The sequence below is a fragment of the Panthera leo genome, chromosome A1, assembly GCF_018350215.1.
Source record: "Panthera leo isolate Ple1 chromosome A1, P.leo_Ple1_pat1.1, whole genome shotgun sequence".
Classification (NCBI taxonomy): Eukaryota; Metazoa; Chordata; class Mammalia; order Carnivora; family Felidae; genus Panthera; species Panthera leo.
In genome coordinates, this window is record NC_056679.1 from 94,417,550 (window position 1) to 94,438,114 (window position 20,565).

At 36.8% G+C, this 20,565-nt stretch overlaps 1 protein-coding gene across 1 annotated transcript in view; it reads left to right on the forward strand.

Moving 5' to 3' along the window:
• The window catches only part of AP3S1 (adaptor related protein complex 3 subunit sigma 1), a 71,997-nt gene that overhangs the window by 6,504 nt on the left and 44,928 nt on the right, over nt 1-20,565 (forward strand). Inside the window, exons 2-3 of the mRNA XM_042933433.1 lie at nt 18,059-18,150; nt 20,048-20,159. Of these exons, the coding sequence (XP_042789367.1) occupies nt 18,059-18,150; nt 20,048-20,159 (204 nt within the window). The remainder of the gene's footprint in view (nt 1-18,058; nt 18,151-20,047; nt 20,160-20,565) is intronic.

The window sequence follows — 20,565 nt, forward strand, 5'->3', positions numbered from 1 at the left end:
TGGGTTATGGATTTCTTCACTGCTGCTGCTGAGCAAGGTGATTCTGAGTTGTCGTCTATCCAGATGAGCCAGTCTTCTTCCAGCCTCTGGTCACATAAAACTCTTACATTGGGATAAATTATACACGTGCTTTCCTTGCCCATTCTGCCTTATCAGCCTTCCCTTACCACATCCTTTGAACTGAAGTACAGATATGCATGCACGTTTTTTCACAGAAAGATCAGGCAAGGTAGAAGGATATTGCAGTGTAGGAGGAATAAAGGCCTGCGTTCTAGCTAATGGGTGTGAAATTCTTAAGCCCCTGAGGGGAGGCACTTCGTGACAGTGCTTTGAGAGGAGGAATGGTCTTTTTGGAGACTACCTGACCTGTCCATTGCACTCTGCTTTCTCTCTTTCCCAGCCCATGTTCCTTCCACAAATATCTGCTTTTTGTTTGTATAGCCCTGTCCTAAACAGCAGGTAACGCTGTCATGACTAAGACAGATACCATCCTTGTGCTATGAGTTTTACGTTCTAGTGATAGGGAATAGACAATAAACAAATCATGTGGGATTGTGATCAGTCTGTGAAGAAAAATCAAACAATGAAAAGGGAGAAAGAGTGATGGGGGAGAGATTATTAGATAAGATCATCAAGGAAAGCCTCTTTCAGGACGTGACATTTGAGAAGAGAACCGAATGAGGTAAGGGAGTATATGAGAACGGCTGAGGAAAGACTGTTTCAGGCAGAAAATGGTGCAGGATCTCTCACATGGGACCAAAGTTGGTGCCAAGGAATAAATAGCAAGAAGGAGAGCTGAGTGATCCCAGGGAAGAGTGGCAGGAGATGAGGCCGGAGACAAAGGCAGGGGCAGATCACGCCTGTATACCAAATCCTACAGCCCCTTTCCCCCCAAACTCTTTCAGTCTCATGACGTCACCCCCAACACGCTGTCCACAAGAAGAGATATTTCTCCTTGAATCCTACTTGTAGTTTGCACGATTGAGCAGTGCCTCTGGCCTCTACAGGATAGGCAGTGATGCTTTCTTCTGCTCAATTATTCTTTTCTCTACCCAGTCTACAATAGGCTCCAGAGAGGTGGGAGTGCCAACCCAATGAGTGCCCCAATTCTGTGCAGCCTCTATACTGCTGAGATCTGTGATCAAGCTGGCTCCATTTCCTAAGTCACCTGTGAACTCAAAAAAGCATTTATTTTTCTCAGACATCTCACAACTTTAATTATAGGTGAGCAAAGTTTAGGTGAAGCCCAGTAGACCACCTCTATTATTGTGCTGAGAAGCATTTACATCTTTCCTGCCTTGTTTGAAGCCTGGTGTAATTCAAGAGTCACTAGCTGTCAGTCATTGTTGTCTTTGTTACCCAGGCGAAAAGGGCTCTTTTTCAATGTGCCAGACCCATTGAATTGTTTTGATTTCTGTGTGCTAACTAAACGGGGAAGATTGCCAGTTCGTCCCACCACAAATATATTCTATTTCCTGTCATTAGTATATCTTAGTGTGATGGTTATAAGTTTTTTAAGATGGAAAAATATATGGGGGTGCCTGGATGGCTCAGTTGGTTGAGCACCCGAACTCTTGATTTTGGCTCAGGTCATTATTCCAGGGTCATGGGACTGAGCCCTGTGTTGGGCTCCCTACTGAGCACAGAGCCTGCTTAACATTCTCTCTGTCCCTCTGCCCTCTCCCCTGTGCGCCCCCCCCCCAATTAAAAAAAAAAGATTGAAAAATATACATAAAATTCACCATTTTAAGCATATAGTTTTGTGGCATTATGTCCATTCACATTGTTGTAGAATGGACACCACCATCCATCCCTGGAACTTCTTCATCTTTAGGAATTGAAACTTTGTACACGTTAAACTCTAACTCCTCATTCTTCTCTTTTCCCAGCCACAGACAACCACCGTTCTGTTTTTTGTCTCTGAATTTGACTACTCTAAGAACCTCATGAAAGAGGAATCATGTAATATTTGTCCTTTTGGACTGGCTTATTTTACTAGTATAATGTCTTCAAGGTTCACCTGTGTTTAGCTTGTGTCAAAATTTCCTTATTTTTTAAAACTAGATAATCTGTTATACTTCTTTTACTTCTTTTTCTACCCAGTGGAATCATGTGACTGGATCATGTGACAATTCTGTGTTTCATGTTTTTGAAGATTTGCTGTACCATTTTCCACGGTAGCTGTACCATTTTACATTCCCATCAGCAGTGCACAAGAGTTCTAATTTGTCTACATCCTTGCTGATGCTTGTTATTTTCTGTTTTTTCATTACATTTATCCATACAGCTATGAAGTGGTATCTCCTTGTGGTTTTGTTTTACATTTGTGTAATGACAGCGATGTTGAGCATCTTTATCATGTGCTCACTGACTATTTATATATCTTTGGAGAAATGTATATCAAGTCCTTTTCCCATTTTTTAACCTGGTTGGTTGTTTTCTTGTTGTTGAGTTTGAGGAGTTCTTTATGTATTCCGGATATCAGTCCCTTATCAGATACATAATTTGCACATATTATCTCCCAATCCATGCACAGCCTTTTCACCCAAACTGCAGTATCTTTTTTCAAAGGGATAATGTCCTTTGATGCACAAACGCTATTAATTTGGTAAGGTACAACTAATCTTTTATTTGGTCTCCTGTGCTTTTAGTGTCATATCCAGAAAATGATTTGTAATGACTTCATAATAGTTCATTGTATAATGTATCATAATTTATCTACCACAGCCTACTACTGTGGACTTTTGTTTTGAATAAGGTTTTATTTTATTTTATTTTATTTTATTTTATTTTATTTTATTTTATTTTTTTTAAGATTAAATAAGGAAATACTGTACTTGTAAAGGCTGACACATAATACAGATAAGTAATAAATAACAACAAAGTTGGTACTAACAATTATTTTTATTATTTCTAGTACTTGCTACTTCCTACCGTTGGTTGGAAGATTATATAGCTAAAGAACTGTAGAATATCCCAGAGATTGTTCTGAGATATTTTTTTGCATTTCCGCAGAATGAATTGTCTTTTTGTAGGCTTTGTTTTAGAATGAACTTCTTTGTTATTACAGAATACAGAGTCCTCCAAAATTATTCCAGAGAGCAGTTTTGTAAGAAGACTTTTTAGGAGAAAGTTAGTTATAAAACTTGCCCCAGCTTTTAATTTTTTTGTTTTTTTTATTTTTTATTTTTTTAAAGAATGTCCTAATCTTTAAAATATAAAATTCACATGCTATAAAACTCACCCATTGAAAGTGTACAGTTCAACACAATTTATAGTATTCACAGTTGTGTGTATGACCGGCACCATAATCTAAATTTGGAACATTTCCATCAAACCAGATGAAACCTAGTACCCGTTGACAGTTCCTTCCCACTCCCTTCTACCCCCCAGTCCCTGGCAACCACTAATCCATTTTTTGTGTCTACAAGTTTGTCATTTCTAGATTTCTCATTTAATGAAATCATGAAATATGTAGTCTTTTGTGACTGGCTTTTTTCACTTACCATGATGCTTTTAAGATTCACTGTTATAGCATGTGTTAGTACCGCATTCCTTTTAATGGCCAAATAATGCCCCATTGTATTGCCATACCACCTTTGTTTATCTCTTTATCAGGTGATGGGTGTCTGGGTTGTTTCCACTTTGACTACTATGAATAATGCTATGAACATGCATGTACAAATTTTTGCATGGCCATTTGTTTTCATTTCTCTTGGCGTATATCTAGATGTGGAATCGCTAGGTCATATGATAACTCTATTTTTAATTGTTTGGAGAACTGCCAGAGTGTTTTTCAAATTTTCTGTTCCATTTTACATTCTCATCAGAAGTGTGCGAATGGTTCCAATTTTTCCATATCCTCATTAACTAATTCTTGTTATTGTCCCTTTTTGATTGTGGCCATCCTGGTGGATGTCCAGTGCATCTATTGTGATTTTGATTTGTATTTTCCTAATGACAAATGATGTTGAGCATCTTTTCATGTGATTATTATTTGCGTATCTTCTTTGAAAAAAAGTCTTTTAAAATTGTTTGCCCATTTGTAAGTTGGGTTGTGTTTTTATCACTGAGTTGTAAGAGTCCTTTATATATTCTGAATGCAAGTGCCGTATCAGATACATGATTTGCAGATAATTGCTTCTCTTCTGGTTGTTGTCATTTTCCTGCTGATACCGTTTGTAGCTCAAAGATTTTTAATTTCGATGTCCAGTTTACCTATTTTCTTTGCTTGTGCTTTTGGTGTTACATTTAAGAAAGATTTGTCTAATACAAGATCATGAAGATTAATACCTGGGTTTTCTTCCAAGAGTTCTGTAGTTTTGGTTTTTACATTTAGGTTTCTGATCCATTTTGAGTTAGTTTTATATATGATATGAGGTAGGGATCTAACTTCATTCTTTTTGCATGTGGCTATCTAGTTTTCTCAGTATCATTTGTTGAAAAGACTGTTCTTTACTCATTGAATTGTCTTGGTCTCTTACTCCAACTCTCCCTGCCCCCCACCCTGGCCAATTTTGGCTTGTTCTTGAGTTCTCAGACCTTTTAGCAGCCACCAAGATTCAGACTCTCTCTTTAAATATTTTAAACTCAGTCTGTCACCTTCTCAGCTATATGTTATTTAAATTAAAAAAACAAAACAAAACAAAGAACTAGGATCTTTGCCACCAAAACTGGGTCATGTCTTACTATAGTGGATGGGAAGTTTCAGAGTGTCAATTAACAGCTGCCATTTATTGAGCACTTTCCTTGTTGTGCTAAGTGGTTTTCATACATTTTTATACGTTGTGAGGGAAGATGCCAGAGGGTTTTTGGGCAAGAACTAATACTCCTCCCTCCTTGTTTGGGATTTAAGTGTTGCACCATCCCAGTGGTTCATTCTTTATGCACTCAGGCTAATGTAAGGCCTGCTCACATATACCAAGTCTCCAGCCAGACTTCCTACTTGGGAGAGGCCTGGCAGAAAAACCACACTCCCTAAATTTTCTTTGCTGGGATCTTTTCTTTTTCATGATTTCTAAATGTTGGGCTGGTCTGAGGCTTAGTCTTCCTACCTCCCTTACTTTTAAAATTATTTCTTTATTATTTTTTTATTTTTGAGAGAGAGAGCGCAAGTTGGGAAGGTGGGGGGGAGGAGAGAGAGAGGGAGGGGGAGAGAGAGAGAGAGAGAGAGAGAGAGAGAGAATCTGAAGCAGGCTCCAGGCTCTGAGCTGTCAGCACAGAGCCCTATGTGGGGCTCAAACCCACAAACTGTGATGTCATGACCTGAGCCGAAGCTTAACCCACTGAGCCACCCAGGTGCCCCAATACCTCTCTTGCCTTTAATGAATAGCGAACTAATTATGATTCCTTATATATGCTCCTTGTTTTCCTGATCCCCAGTGTTTGTCCATTTTTTTTTTTTTTTCTGCTTTGGATGTCTTGCAACTTCACATTCTCTGTTCTCTGAATTTCTAAATTACTAAGTTTTTTTGTAGATACCTGTCTCTTTTTTTGAAGATGATGATCTTGCTACTGAAAATCATTGTTCCCCTTCACCTCTTGTAGCTTGTTGTGTGTACTGTTCTTATGTCAGGAAATGATCTCTAACTTTGATTATAAAGACGTCTATTTCTTTTGGAGAATGTTAAAAAAAAATAAGATACAGAACACTAAATAAAAATTTTAGATGGTTATATTCATTTTATTTCTTGTTTTAAGCTCTCTGAGAAAAAGATCTGTTTCTTGGTAATCTTTGATATTCTAGCATCTAGCAGAGTGAGTGAATGCGTTTTAAGAAAAAATTCTCCGAGTGTGTGTAGGAGGGAGGGATGAGGATTATGACATATTTACTGTTTGATTAGAGGCATGTTTTGGTTTTAAAATTGCCATTATGACAAAAGCACAGGAACAGGAAAGGAGCGTTGAGAAAGAGAATGTTTTATTAGTAGGTTACTGAATCTTTAAAATTTAGTTTTGATTAATTCATTAAGAAGTATTTAATAAAAGTTGTTGCCTTTATGCAACTCTAATTATCTTTAGACTGATGTAATCTAGGCGTTGTGACCAACTACAATGTATCTGTTGACTTCTGTGATGGAGCTACAGTGTTAGGAAATCTGATCAGCCTGAAGCAAGCTCCAGGCTTCTTTATGAAAGCCATTAAATTAAATTGATTATTAAAGAAAGGGAAATTACCTTATGTCAGCAGAGACTTGATTTGTTTAATCTTAGACTTTGGATGTTTGATTAAAATTTTAAGGCATTCTTTCCAGTATTGATTTTCTCAGATGAGTATTGCTGGCATTTTAAGAAAGGTAATTACGAGTGGCATTCTTAAAGTTTATATGAGGAATTTTTTTCACTGATAAAATAATAAAACATCCTTAAGGTTTAGCTTATGTAATCTGTAATTTGTTTATAAACAAAACATAATGCAAAAAGATAATTTTCCTTTTCTTTTCAAAAAGAAAACTCCTATAAGGTCTTTACACCCATCATTAGAATTCAAGAGCTTATTTCACAGACAATCCCAGACACAGATATTTTAAAATAAGTCATTGTTAATCAATACTTGTTATGTGCCAGGCATTGTTTTTAAGAGCTTTATGTGTATTAACTCAATCCTCCCAACAACTCTATGAGGTAGATATTGTTTGTTATTCATGCTACAAATGTTGCCTTATTCAGGCTCAGAGAGGTTAAGTAACTTGTTCAAAGTCACACAGTTAATAAAGAGTGTGTCCAGGAATAAACCCATGTAGTCTGCCTGCAGACTTCATACTCTCTTTCCTTCCTTCTTTATTTTTACTTTGTTTAACAAAGTTATACATACACATGGGTTAAAGAATCTAATGGTTCTTCTATAAGGTTTATTATAAAAAGTAATATTCTTTGATTTCCCCCTTCCTACAGGTAAGTACTTTGAGCTGCTTACTCAGTATTTATGTGCATGTCTCTAACACGCTTGTTTTCCTGCCTGATTTTTCAGTTGTCGGCATAATCTATTGACTTCTGCTATTGAAAATGCTTATTTAGCTCCCCACCCGTCCTGCCCAATGTCTGTATCCTTGCCAGTCTTCTCAGTGTTATTTCATAATATTGCTTAGAGCAGTATTCCGTGTTTTCTTTAATTTACTGTGTAAAATGCTTTTCTCACCTGAACCGTGTGGTAAATTGTGCTTGTTTTTTTCTCTCCTGACAGTTTATTTTCCTTGTAAATAAACAATTGCCTTTTACTTTGATGGGTTTTTTTTTACTTACCACTAATTCACGTCTTTGTCAGTTGTGTCAGTCATATGCTTCTATTGGTTTCACGTTCCTGGAGAAATAGCTTCTGGAGCCTTTTGCAAACTAGACCCAGTTTAGACCTGTTGGATGGCAGATGTGTCTGTTATCTTTTGCCTGTTTTTACATTGGACCTCCTGTTGCTTGATGGCATGGTTTAGTACCTTACCACGGTGAAACATGTCTTCCAGCAGCTTGTTGAGAAAGGCCATACGGAGATTTTTTGAGACCTTGCTTGTCTGCAAAGAGTCTTACTCCTAACTTCACATTGTCTGCCTACAGAATTCTAAGTTGGAAATAACTTTTCCCCAGTATTTTGATGGCATCACTCCATTACCTTTTAGTTTCCAGTATTGCTATCAAAAAGCTTAAAGCAATTTTGATTACTTTTTCTTTGTGTATGGTCGATTTTTACTGTCCAGAAAGTATGTACACTCTCGTTTTTCTGCATTTTCTAAAGTGTCACAGACCCTTTGTCTGAGGCTGTTTTTACCAGCTGTGCTGAGTACTTGATGAGCCTTTTATTTTGGAAATTCTTTTTCTCTCTGCTTGAAAAATTTCTCTGTTTTCTCTGTTCTTTTTTTGAATCTGCTTTTATTCAGCATCCCTCTGGACTGTTCTGTTTTTCTTATTCTTTCTCTTCTGTTTTCTATCATTTTGTCCTTTGGCTCTGTTTTCTGGTTGATTCTTTTTTTTCTCAGCTTTATTTTCCAGTCTTTCCCCTGAATTAAAAGATTTATCCTTATATTTTTAATTTCCATGAGCTTCTTCTAAAATTTCTGAATGTTGGCATCTTATAGTATGCTGTTTCACAGGTGCATTTTCTTTATTACTTCTCTGATATTAATTATAAGTATTTTACAATTTTCTTTGCCCTATGTGGTGTGTTTTCTCTGAGTTGCTTTCACCCACTATTTTGTCCTTAGTTTTTATGTTAGAACTGTCTTCCGATGTCCAGTAATGCTTGGTAGACTGATCCTGTCTAAGGGTGGCATACTGAAAGCTATAATTTAGAAGCTCTGAATTCATGATCAGAGGTTGCCCATATGAGCCGTTCTTGAGTTGATCTGAGTTGGCAGTTTAGTTGGTTTAAAAATGATAGTTGCTGTAACAATTCCCCAAATCTTAGTGGCTTTAACACAATAAAAGTGCATTTTTCACATAAAGTCCAGTATTGGTGAACCTGATCAGCTAGAAACTTCTGTGTTTGTTCTTTGTTTTTGAGGAAGGGCTTATCAAAGGAAACTCTGCTTCTAGTTAACATGGGAGATTGTGCAGGAATTTTATGGGTGAAGCTTGGACGGCATATTTTTATTTTTTTATTTAAAAAAAAATTTTTTTTTTTAACATTTATTTATTTTTGAGACAGAGAGAGACAGAGCATGAACGGGGGAGGGTCAGAGAGAGGGAGACACAGAATCCGAAACAGGCTCCAGGCTCTGAGTGGTCAGCACAGAGCCTGACGCGGGGCTCGAACTCACGGACCGCGAGATCACGACCTGAGCCGAAGTCGGCCGCTTAACCGACTGAGCCACCCAGGCGCCCCTGGACGGCATATTTTTAACAACCAGCTCACCTGGGAGGAAAAAGTGGTAGCATTTGCTGCGTGGGGTCAGTACTCCCGTAAGGGCCAGGTTTCAGGCTGTCAACATGGTGTCACATAATGCAGAGTTGGGAAGAGATGGGACAGTTGTGTTTCACTTGTGGCAGCTCTGGCAAACCACTGGCAGCCACATTTCACTGGCCAGAACCAGTTTGTGTGGGTCAACCTTAATTCAAGAGAGTATGAAAATCATTGTTGACTTGTGTGTCTGGGAAGTAAAGGAGCTATATTTTGGTGAACAGGTAACTGTTTCCACCATTGTTAGAGCTTCCAGTGTCATTCTCTTTAGATTTAGGTAGAGTTTCTGGAGAAGTTTGGGCCAGGCTCCTGCCTGCAGGGTGAAGAAGGCCTGGCCCAGGTATTCTGGGACCTGATTGAAAAAAGAGCTAGCATCAGGTATGTGTACATTTTCCTCAACTCCCTGTTTTCAGTATGATGCCTGTATTTGCTTTTTACTGCTGCCCTAACAAATGACCACAAACTTAGTGGCTTAAAACAATACAAACTTCTTACCACGCAGTTCGGTGAGCTATAAGTCTGACGTGGGATTTACTGGGCTAAAATCAGGGTATCGTCAGAACTGCATCCTCTTCTGAAGACTAGAGGAGAATCCATTTCTTTGCCTTTCCCAGCCCCCAGAGGCTGCCTCTATTCCTCAGCTCATGACCCTCTTCCTCCATCATCATAGCCAACTGAATAGCATCTCTTTGACTACTCTCTAGTCACATCTCCCTCTGACCACAGCCCAGGAAAACGGTTCTCTGATTTTAAGGAGCCATGTGATTAGATTAGGTAATGAGATAATCTGGGTATTCTCCCCAACTCAAGGTCTGTACTTTAATCAAACCTGTAAAGTCCTCTTTGTCATGTAAGGGGATATATTCATAGTTTCCAGGGATTAGGAAGTTGTCATCTTTGGTGAGCAATGCATTATTCTGCCTACCATAGTACCACTTGTTCTCCAAAGACCCTTTGCTTTATCTGCTCCTTGAAATAAGTTTACAGACTTTTCTTCAGGATGAAAAAGGGAATTTAGGGTCCTTCTACTTCTTAAGCTCATTATTTTACACTCCTCTTTTCATCTTCCCTTTCAGAAGTACCTAAAAGCACCAATTCTTGAGGCTTTGGCTAATTTTGTGATACATATTGGGTTAGCTCTTGGGTTTCTCTGTAACCAATTTGGGATTAAATTTTCTGAGGTTTACTTAATGCTTGACCACTCATTTAGCCCCTTGCTAAATTTTGTTGCCCTTGCCTTCCTTTCCTATTTTCCTCATCCTTGTGATTTATGCCTTTAAAAAAAGGTGTCGGGGGGGGGGAAGATTTTGATATTGTTTGAGCTGAGATTTGGCAAGGCAACAAAATAGATGTTTTTGTGCATTTAGTCTCTTAATTAGAACAGAGCTCATACCTTTAACTACTATACCATCCTGCATTTACTTTATTCCTCCCACCTTTTTTTGAGTATGTAACGTAACCCATGTATCTGATAATATAAATGGATGTGGATCCCATCTTCTACATTAGATATTCATTTATTCAGTGTACTCTTACTGGTGACTCTGTGCCAGCCACTCTTAAGCATTTCAGATTTAAAGAGATTTGTAGGGGTCAGAGTCTAATAGAACTCAGCTGCAAAGGAAATTTGAGCACACCATTAAAAGTATGCTGTAGGGGTCATCTGGGTGGCTCAGTCAGTTAAGCGTCGGACTCTGATTTTGGCTTAAGTCATTTTGGCTCAGGTCATGTTCTCATGGTTTGAGAGATCAAGCTCAGGGTTGGGCTCTGCACTGACAGAGTGGAACCTGCTTGGGATTCTCATTCTCATTCTCTCTCTCTCTCAAAATAAATAGGTAAACTTATTAAAAAGTATATCATAGGAATAGAAACAGTACAAAGGAAGCACTGGGGAATAAGGAACTAATTTTTCTTGGGAAAGTAAGAAAAGACTTCACATTTGATCTGAGTCTTCAAACGGTGTTGTTAGAGAATGGGAGAGAGTAGGAAAATGGAAGGGAGTGAATGGTGAGAAGTTCAGTGTGGTTGAAGGTGGGTTGTGTAGGGAGGAGAAATAGATGATGAAAGCTCAGAGTAGATCTGGATTCGATTTTGGAAGGCTTTGTGTATGGCGTGGTAGGGAGTTTGGATGTTAGGTCAGATGGAAACTGGACAACTTTAAGAAAAGGATGGAACAAATACTGTTTATTAGGAAGCAATTCTAGTGGCATATGTGGGGTGGTTTGGAGTGGAGAGACAGGTGGCAGAGTGAATGTTTAAGGTTTTTTTTTGTTTTTGTTTTTTAATTTTATTTTGAGAGAGAGGGAGAGAGAGAATCCCAAACAGGCTCCACATCATCAGCGCAGAGCCCGACATGGGGCTGGATCTCAGGAAGTGTAAAATCATGATGTGAGCCAAAACCAAGAGTAGGACACTTGACCAATTGAGCCACCCAGGTGCCCCTAGGTGGTTCTTAGAGTATCCTGGGTAAGAAGAATATGAGTTGAGACAATATCTTCGAATCCAGGTTTACTGTTGTTTCTGTGGTTGAATTAACAGGATTTGGTGACTGAAAGACTTGGGAGGTGAAAGAAAAGGAATCATCAAGATTTTTGACTTAAGAGACTAAATGAATGGTAATGCTATTAACTGAAATTAGAAATATAGGAGGGGCGCCTGGGTGGCTCAGTTGGTTAAGCCTGCGACTTCGGCTCAGGTCATGATCTTGTGGTTCATGAGTTCGAGCCCCGTGTCGGGCTCTGTGCTGATAGCTCAGAGCCTGGAGCCTGCTTTGGATTTTGTGTCTCCCTCTGTCTCTGCCTCACACTCTGTCTCTCTCTCTCTCCAAAATAAATAAACATTAAAAAAATTTTAAATAAGTTAATTAAAAAAAGAAATATAGGAATAAAAATGGGTTTTGTTAAGAGGTACAGACTTCTAGGTAAAATAAATGCATTGTGAAAAATGATGAGAAAAATGAGATGAAAAATACAGCTGAGGGAATATAGGCAATAACATCGTAAGGATGTTGAATGGTGACAGATGGCGATTGCACTTAAGCGTGCTGAACATTAAGCAGTGCATAGACCTGTCGAATCACTATGTCCTCCATCTGAAACTAATATAACAATGTATGTTAGTTGTGAAAGTCTTTCACAAGTTTTAATATCACTTTATGGAATATAAATGGAGATGTCTGTTTGCAAACTGGAAACATCTGTCTGTCACCAACTCAGAAAAGAAGATAGGCTTCTTTTAAGCACTGGGGATGTAGGAGAATTAAAGATTAGGGAGATCTCTAAAAAAAAAAAAATTAAAAAAAGACGTTTGTCAAGAAAAAAAGATTGGGGAGATTAACAAGGTTGAAGCTACATGAATAAGTCAGGTCATTCAAGGGACACCGTTTAGCTCTAGATGAAGAGTAGGAGGAGGTGATGGAGATGATAAAGGAAGAGGGTAGCAGTCTTCTACATTGGTTTTTCTTCCTCCCTCACTCTTTTCGATATTTTTCTGAAATATTGAATAGATGAAACATAAATGTGCCTATTAAATATCCACAGGGTACAAGAAATGCTACTCTAATTGCTGTGTGTTCACTATCCTCTTTCAAGAAAAATTACCAGTATCCTTGAAGTCTTTCTGCACCTCTCCCATTCTATCCTGTTACCCCTGTACTTAGATAACCACCACCTTGAATTTTTAAAATCATTCTCCTATTTTTGTTTTACCACGTTTTTGCCCTCAAACAGTTCACTGGTTAGTTTTACGTGTTTTTGAGCTTTTAAAAAACAGAATCATAGTATTCATATTCTTCTGTGACTTGAATTTTTTTTTTTTTAATTCAACATTTCTAACATCATTCCTGGTGTTTGGTCATTCATTTTCATCGCTGTGTAGTATTCCGTGCAAGACTAAAACACAGTTTATTTCTACATTTTGCACTGATGGACATTTTACTTTGTAATTGTTTTTGCTATTACAAACAGTGCTGCTGCTCTAAGCGTTCTTATAGATGTCTTTTTGAAACTCCTTAGGGTATAACTAGGAGTTGGGTCTGTTCATGTTCAACTTTACAAGGTAGTGCTGGTCTGTTTCCAGAAGTGGTTGTATCAGCTTACAGTTCTTTTAGCAGTATTGGTGCTTTGTTGCTCCGTATTCTTGCCCACACTTCATATTGTTAGACATATTTATATATCTTCCCTGATAGCATGAGTACTTAATGTTGTCATTATAGGTTTAACTATAAGTTTTTTTTTCCTTTCTCCCCTGTATGAAGTTGAATATCTTTCATAGTTTATTTACCATTTTAGTTTCCTTTTTTTGATGGTTTCCTAAGTCTTCTGTTTTGCTAAGTCATTTTTATGTTGAGATGTTTTTCTTATTGACATCTAAGTGTTTTTTATATATACTGGGTATTATTCCTTTGCCGTTTTTATGTATTGTGACTATATTCTTTGTGTTTGTAGCTCTCCTTTCTTTTTCTGGTGTCTTCTGAACATTAGGCATGCTTGCTTTTGATATCAAATATCAAATTTGTCAGTCTTTTTTTTTTTTTTTTCTTTCTTGTTACCCCCCCTCTTCCCTTCCCCGACCGGTCTTTTTCTTATGGTTAGCCTTAATTTGTGTCTTACTTAAAAGTTCGGCACTATTACAAAGTCATATAGGTATTTTCTGATTACGTCTTCAAAGCCTTTGTAGCTTGAGCATTGACATTCATTTTTAACCAACCTGGAGTGATTTTTTTTTTAGTGTAATGTAAGAGGTCAAAGTTCATTATAATAAAACAATGAAAACAACAACTGACTCTGGCACAATTCATGGAAATGTCTTTCTCTGTTGATCTACAGTGCCTACTTCGTTTTAAATTAAATTACCTTATATTTGCGTGGGTGTGTTTAAGGTTCAGTTCCATTAGTCACTTTCCCTATTTCTGTACCAATATCATGTTATCTTAATTACTGTGGCTTTATAATAATTCTTACCGGCTCAGCAGGTCCTCTTAACAAATTATTGTGGTTTTATAATAATTCTTACCTGCTCAGCAGGTCCTCTTAACATTCTACTTGAGAGTGTCTTGTCATTCTTGTCTTCTGATCTAATATATATATTTTGGAATCAGATTCAGGTTTTCAAGTTTCCCTCAGTCTCTCTCTCTCTCTGTCTCTGTCTCTGTCTCTGTCTCTGTCTCTGTCTCTGTCTCTCTTGGGATTTTCATTAGAATTACCTTGACCCTTTGGAGCATTTTGGAGATATAGAACATCTTCTTAATGTTGAATCATTCATTCTGTAATCACTGTACATTTCTCCATTTATTTGGCTCCTTTTTAATTTTTTTCAGTGAAGTTTTATATTTTCTCCATAGTAGTCTTGCATGTTTTGTTTCATTTATTCCTACACACTTCATATTTTTTTGATGGTATTGTATGTGGTATCTTTTTTAATTACACTTTCCAACTGATAGTTGGAGAAATTTAGAATTGCAATAGAATTTTATGTGCTGGCTATGTCTTGTTATATCTATTAGTTTCAACACTTTTGTGTAAGCTGTGTTAGATTTTCTACATGGAAAATCTTGTGGCCTTTGAATGACAGTTTTCTTTCTTTCTTTCAAATTCTTTTATCTTTTATTTTTCTTGTTTTTCTGATACTGATGACAGCTGGTATGGTGCTGAATAGGAAAACCATTATTAGTTATCTTGCTTCTGATCTTAAAAGAGAGACTCTGTAAACATTTTCTTCGTGACTATGTTTGCAAAAGGTGTTTGATAGGATAGTCTTAATTAGAGGAAGTTCTCTCTTTTTTTTTTTTAATTTACTAAGAGTTTTCTTTTTAATTCAAGAGTTGATGTTATTTTATCAGATGCTTTTTCTTCACCCATTGAAATGACCTATTTTTTCTCCCTAAATCTGTTAATATAGAAAATTACATCAATATGTTTTCTAATAAATCAACCTTGCATCACCAGGACAAACACGTTTATTTGGGTCATGTTATGTTAGTTTTTTTAAATATTAATTTTTGTATCTCTGGTCTTCAGTGAGATTGGCCTGCAGTGTTCATTTCTCATACATTCCTTGTCTCATTTTGTGTCATGTTAACCTCATAAAAATGAATTGAGGATGTTAATTCTTTGTGCTCTGGAGAGTTGTGTTAAATTGGAATGATCTGTCTCTTGAATCATTGGTCAGACTTGGTGTTAAAGTCATCAGGGCTTGATTTATTTTTGGTAGAGATCTTTTAAATTACTGTTTATTCTCTTTATGATAATAGGATTAATAAAGTTTTTCTATTTCTCCTTTGGAGTGTTTTACTAATTTTTTGAAGGCATTTTTTGCCACTTCATCTTAGATTTTTAAATCTATTGGCTTAAGATCTTCATCATACTAATTTATTATCTATTAAATTTCTGCAGCATCTGTAACTAGGTCTCCCTTTTGGATTATATATTGCTAGTGTATAGAAATACAGCTGTTTTTTGAGTGTTAATTTTGTATCTTGAACTTTGGTAGATTTGTTTATTAACTTTAATAGTTTTTTATGGATTCTTTTGAGTTTTGTAGACATATGATAAGTCTATCACAGATGTCATGTGTGAATAGAAATTCTACTTCTTTCCAATTTGAACGCCTGTTTGTGATTTTTAAAAAACATTCTTTTGGGGCGCCTGGGTGGCTCGGTCAGTTGAGCGTCCGACTTCGGCTCAGGTCACGATCTCGCGGTCCGTGAGTTCGAGCCCCATGTCGGGCTCCGTGCTGACAGCTCGGAGCCTGGAGCCTGTTTCGGATTCTGTGTCTCCCTCTCTCTCTGCCCCTCCCCTGTTCATGCTCTGTCTCTCTCTGTCTCAAAAATAAATAAACGTTAAAACAAAAAACAAAAAAACCCCATTCTTTTAATTATTATTTTTTTTAAAATTTATTTAAGCAATCTCTACACCCAATGTGGGGCTCAAACTCACGACCCCAAGATCAATAGTCACATGCTCTTCTGCCCCCCGTCGGGCTCTGTGCTGACAGCTCAGAGCCTGGAACCTGCTTCGGATTCTGTGTCTCCCTCTCCCTCTCTGCCCCTCCCCTGCTCATGCTCTGTCTCTCAAAAATGAATAAGTATTAAAAAAGAATTGTAAAAAGTCATATGCTCTTCTTACTGAGCCAGCCAGGCGCCCCAAAACATCCTTTTAGTTATTGATTATATTATCCAATTGCAATGTGGTTAAAGAATACAGTCTTTATAAAACCAATCCTTTGAAACATGATAATCATTCACTTGATTTTCTTTATAGTTTTATTTTTATTACCTATATGTGTGTCACTAAATAAAATATTATTATTTAGTTTTGCATTTTTTTGGAATTTATATTAGTGGAATGATTACATGTCATTCTGGTATTTGCTTTCTTCCCCCTGCTATAGACTGAATTCTGTCCCCCCACCTCCCAAATTCATATATTGAAGCCCTAACCCCCAATTTGATGGTATTTGGTATTGGGGCTTTGGGAGATACTTAGGTCTAGATTAAGTCATGAGGTGGGGCCCTCGTGATACTAGTGCGCTTATAAGAAGAGACCCCAGAGAGCTCGTTCCTGTTTTCTTTCCCTATCATGTGAGGCCCGTATGAAAAGAAACTGTCTTCAAGCCAGGAAGAGAGCACTCACCAGAAATCAACTATGCCAGCATTTTTTGTTTGTTTGTTTTAATGCTGGCACTTTGATCTTGAATCACTAGTTTCCACAATAATGAAAAAAAAATTTCTGTTAAAGCCACTGAGTCTGTGGTATTTTGTTATGGTAACCCGAGCTCAGATAAAGGGAAGGCCCTTTTCCACATTAAGTTTTTGACAATCCTTCATATGATGGGTATAATTTATTTCCTTACGTTTTGCTTCTTGGGGCGCCTGGGGGTCTTTGTTGGTTAAGTGCCGACTTCGGCTCAGATCATGATCTCATGGTTCCTGGGTCCGAGCCCCACGTCAGGCTCTGTGCTGACAGCTCGGAGCCTGGAGCCTGCTTCGGATTCTGTGTCTCCCTCTCTCTCTGCTCCTCGCCTACTCGCACTCTGCCTTTCTCTCTGTCTCTCAAAAATAAATAAACATTAAAAAAAATTTTTTTTTAATAAAAAAAGAAGTGTTCTTGTTACAGGATTCCATTGTGTGAACGTACCATAATTTATCCATTCTGGAATTGGTGGACATTTGGGTAATTTCAGGGGTTTTTTTGGTCATTACAGTGCTTTGATGAACATCTACATGTCTTTTGCTATACAGGTTAAGAGTTTATTGTGTATATGTAATTGCCAACACTGCTTTGTTTTTTATCTTCAAAAACAATGATTTCATATGGTTTAGTATAGTATCTAGGAGTGGAAATGCTGGACTATAAAACTGTTTTCTCAAGTGATTATGCCATTTACCCTCCCACTTGGTGTGATGAGTTTCTTTGGTCCCACATTTGGTACTGACAGACTTTTATGCTTGGCTACTGTGGTGCATGTGGAGTTATTTCCTTGTACTTTAATTTGTATTTCACTTTGTTACATTTTAACTTCTTTTCATATATTTATGGACCATCGTATTTCCTTTCCTGTGAAGTTTCTATTTGTGATTTTCCCCCGTTTTCTATTGCAGTGTTTGAGAGCTGGCTCTTTTTTACTGGGATGTGAATTGCTTGGTGAATTTAAAATCTTTTGAGCCAAATCTTGGTTTTAGGCTGTGCTTACATGACTAATATGGATGAATTCATCTCAGTTTGCATTTAAACAATTGGAAACTCTAAACTACTGTGTTTTTCTTCCAATAAAATATAGATCAGGTACATGAATTATTTATAATTTTCTCTTTCTGTTTCAGTTTACTTATTTGTAAAACAATGGGCTTTGACTGGTTAATACCTAGTATCCCTTTTACTAGTGTCTTTAATTCATCTAATATTTTTCTTCTTGGTTTTTGAAACTTAGAAATGTTAGTTTTATTATAGTACCAAACTGTAAAATGTTGGTTTGGTTTTGTTTTTTCCTTTTTGTTTTTCATCAGAAAATGGTGGATTTTGTTTCTGTGAGATGTGATGTTAGCTTTCCAAGGACCACTCCTTAGGTTAATGTCCCTGAGAGATATTAGTGCCTTTTACTTTTTTTTTAATTCTTAAAATGCTGTTAAACCTAGAAATTTAATCCTAACATGTATGAATTATTCTTTCTCAGAGTGAAGATACACAACAGCAAATCATCAGGGAGACATTCCATTTGGTATCTAAGAGAGATGAAAATGTTTGTAATTTCCTAGAAGGAGGATTGTAAGTAAAGCATTTCATGAACATTTCTAATCTTTGGCTATATGATTAAAATATATGCTGTTTAATTGGTTAATGGTAAAAATTTCCTACTTTTTATGAATTGGATTAGGAGATTACCACCTATGTTAGCTGTAAATCTAACTTGAATTTTTTGAAGATATGCAGTCTTTGTTGTTTTTTTAAAAATTTTTGTGGAGTCATTTTATATAAAGGTCATGGCAACAATTCACACGTTGCAGGGACATGTAAAATTATAAACTAAGTTTCCCTTTCCTGACTTTAGTCTTTCTCGATTTCTTGTGTATCCTTCTAGAAAATTAAGTTTTTTATGACTAACATATAAAAGTAAAATCTTATGGGATGCGTGGGTGGCTCAGTTGGTTAAGCATCCAGCTTCTGCTCAGGTCATGATCTTGTGGTCCGTGAATTCGAGCCCACTTTGGGCTCTGTGCTGACAGCTCAGAGGCTGGAGCCTGCTTTAGATTCTGTGTCTCCCTCTCTCTCTGCCCCTCCCCTGCTCGCACTGTCTCTCTCTCTCAAAAATAAAGAAACATTAAAAAACAAAAAAAACCCCTCAAAACTTACTTATGGGATCACACTAGGTATGCTTGTTTGCATGTTACTTGTTTTCACTTAATATTTTGAAAAGCATATAAGCACATTTAGAACAGCCTAGGTAAATGGACCTGTTCATAGAAATTTAGATTACATTCTTTATCTTATTATTGTAAACAAGCCTGAAGTCTGCTTTTCGCATATATATCAGTGTGAATGTATATGTATCTATGTATAGGCATATGTATATAGATAGAATTCAGCTAATACAGTTTTCTGTTTTTTAAAATGAATAAATAAAAATCAGTTATAATTATCTTGCCAACTATTATAAATACTTTTAAATTAATAGATTCCATGAAAGCAGTGTGTTCTCAAAATAGCTTTATAAATGTTCCCTCTAGTGTTTATATAATCAATTTCTTAATATTTCCTCATTGACAATTCAAACACTAAACTAGCTGAGCCCCATTATGAATAATCAGAGATTAGTCAGAGAAACCCACACTTTTCTGTATTTTAATGTGTATGATTTATGTTATGAAAAAGAGTTTGGATAATAAAAAATTCATTCTTTGTTGATCATAAATTATTTTTTAATCATGTAGAAAGTTTACTTGAATTTCTTAAAAGGGTATATCATGCTCCAGTTAAATTTTGCAAATACACATTTACAATTTATAAACTTACTTGTTTTTTTTGTTTTTGTTTTTGGTTTTTTTTTTGGCGAAAGAGTGAGGGAGCTTGAGCAGGGGAGGGGCAGAGAGAGAGGGAGAGGGAGCATCCCAAGCAGGCTTCGTCTGTCACTGTAGAGCCCAGCATGGGGCTGGATCCCAGGAAGCGTGAGACCATGACCCGAGCCAAAATCAAGAGTGAGACACTCAGTGTATCACTCAGCTTAACCAGCTGAGCTACCCAGCAGCCCCTCTCAGCCTCTTAATGTCACTCTTAAGAATCCATCTTAAGTAGCAAATCCATCAATATGGAATCCCCCTATTTTGAATCTCTTTGTAGTGTTTTCTACTCTGATCATTTTTTCTTATTTGTTTATTGTTTCTTACCCACTCTCAGTACCTGGCAAATGGTAGGTACTCAGTAGATAGCTTAATGAATTAATGAACTAAAATTAAGCACCAGCTTCTTTTACTTGTTATCTCTGAAGAAAACAGCCACGATAATTTACTTAATCTCCCAAGTTCACTTGAATGCTATGCCTTTAAATGCTATGCCCAGACATTTTATAAAGGGTTTTAAACACATTGTCAGTTTGCTTGAGCTAATGAAAATGTGTTTCATTTTATCCCTATACCATTCCATTTTTTGGTTTTGTTTTGTCATTTAGGTTAATTGGAGGATCTGACAACAAACTGATTTATAGACATTATGCAACATTATACTTTGTCTTCTGTGTGGATTCTTCAGAAAGTGAACTTGGCATTTTAGATCTAATTCAAGTAAGTTAACACTTATTGTCTTAATACCATTTTTGGCATTTATATATTTTAAAACTTGTATGCTCTAAATTTTCTAAAATGATGTTATGTTTGGTAAGAAATAAATTGTTGCATAGTAGATATTAGATGAGTGAAATGGGGACTAAGGGTGCTAAAACACATGGGTAAATTTAATCAGATTAAGACTAATCACAATTAATTTAATCATGCCCTTTTTTCCTGTTAACGTAAGTCATGCAAGAAGCCCACGATTCCGGATCTCTTACCATGTGTATCCAGATCTGATCCCCAAACCCACCCCTCCCTGCCTCCTGAAAATCTTTCTTAGTGTCCCTGGAACTCAAGGTCAGTCATAAGCACATTCCTCTGTATCTTCAACCTCTTTGTTAATGTTGCCTTCACTTTT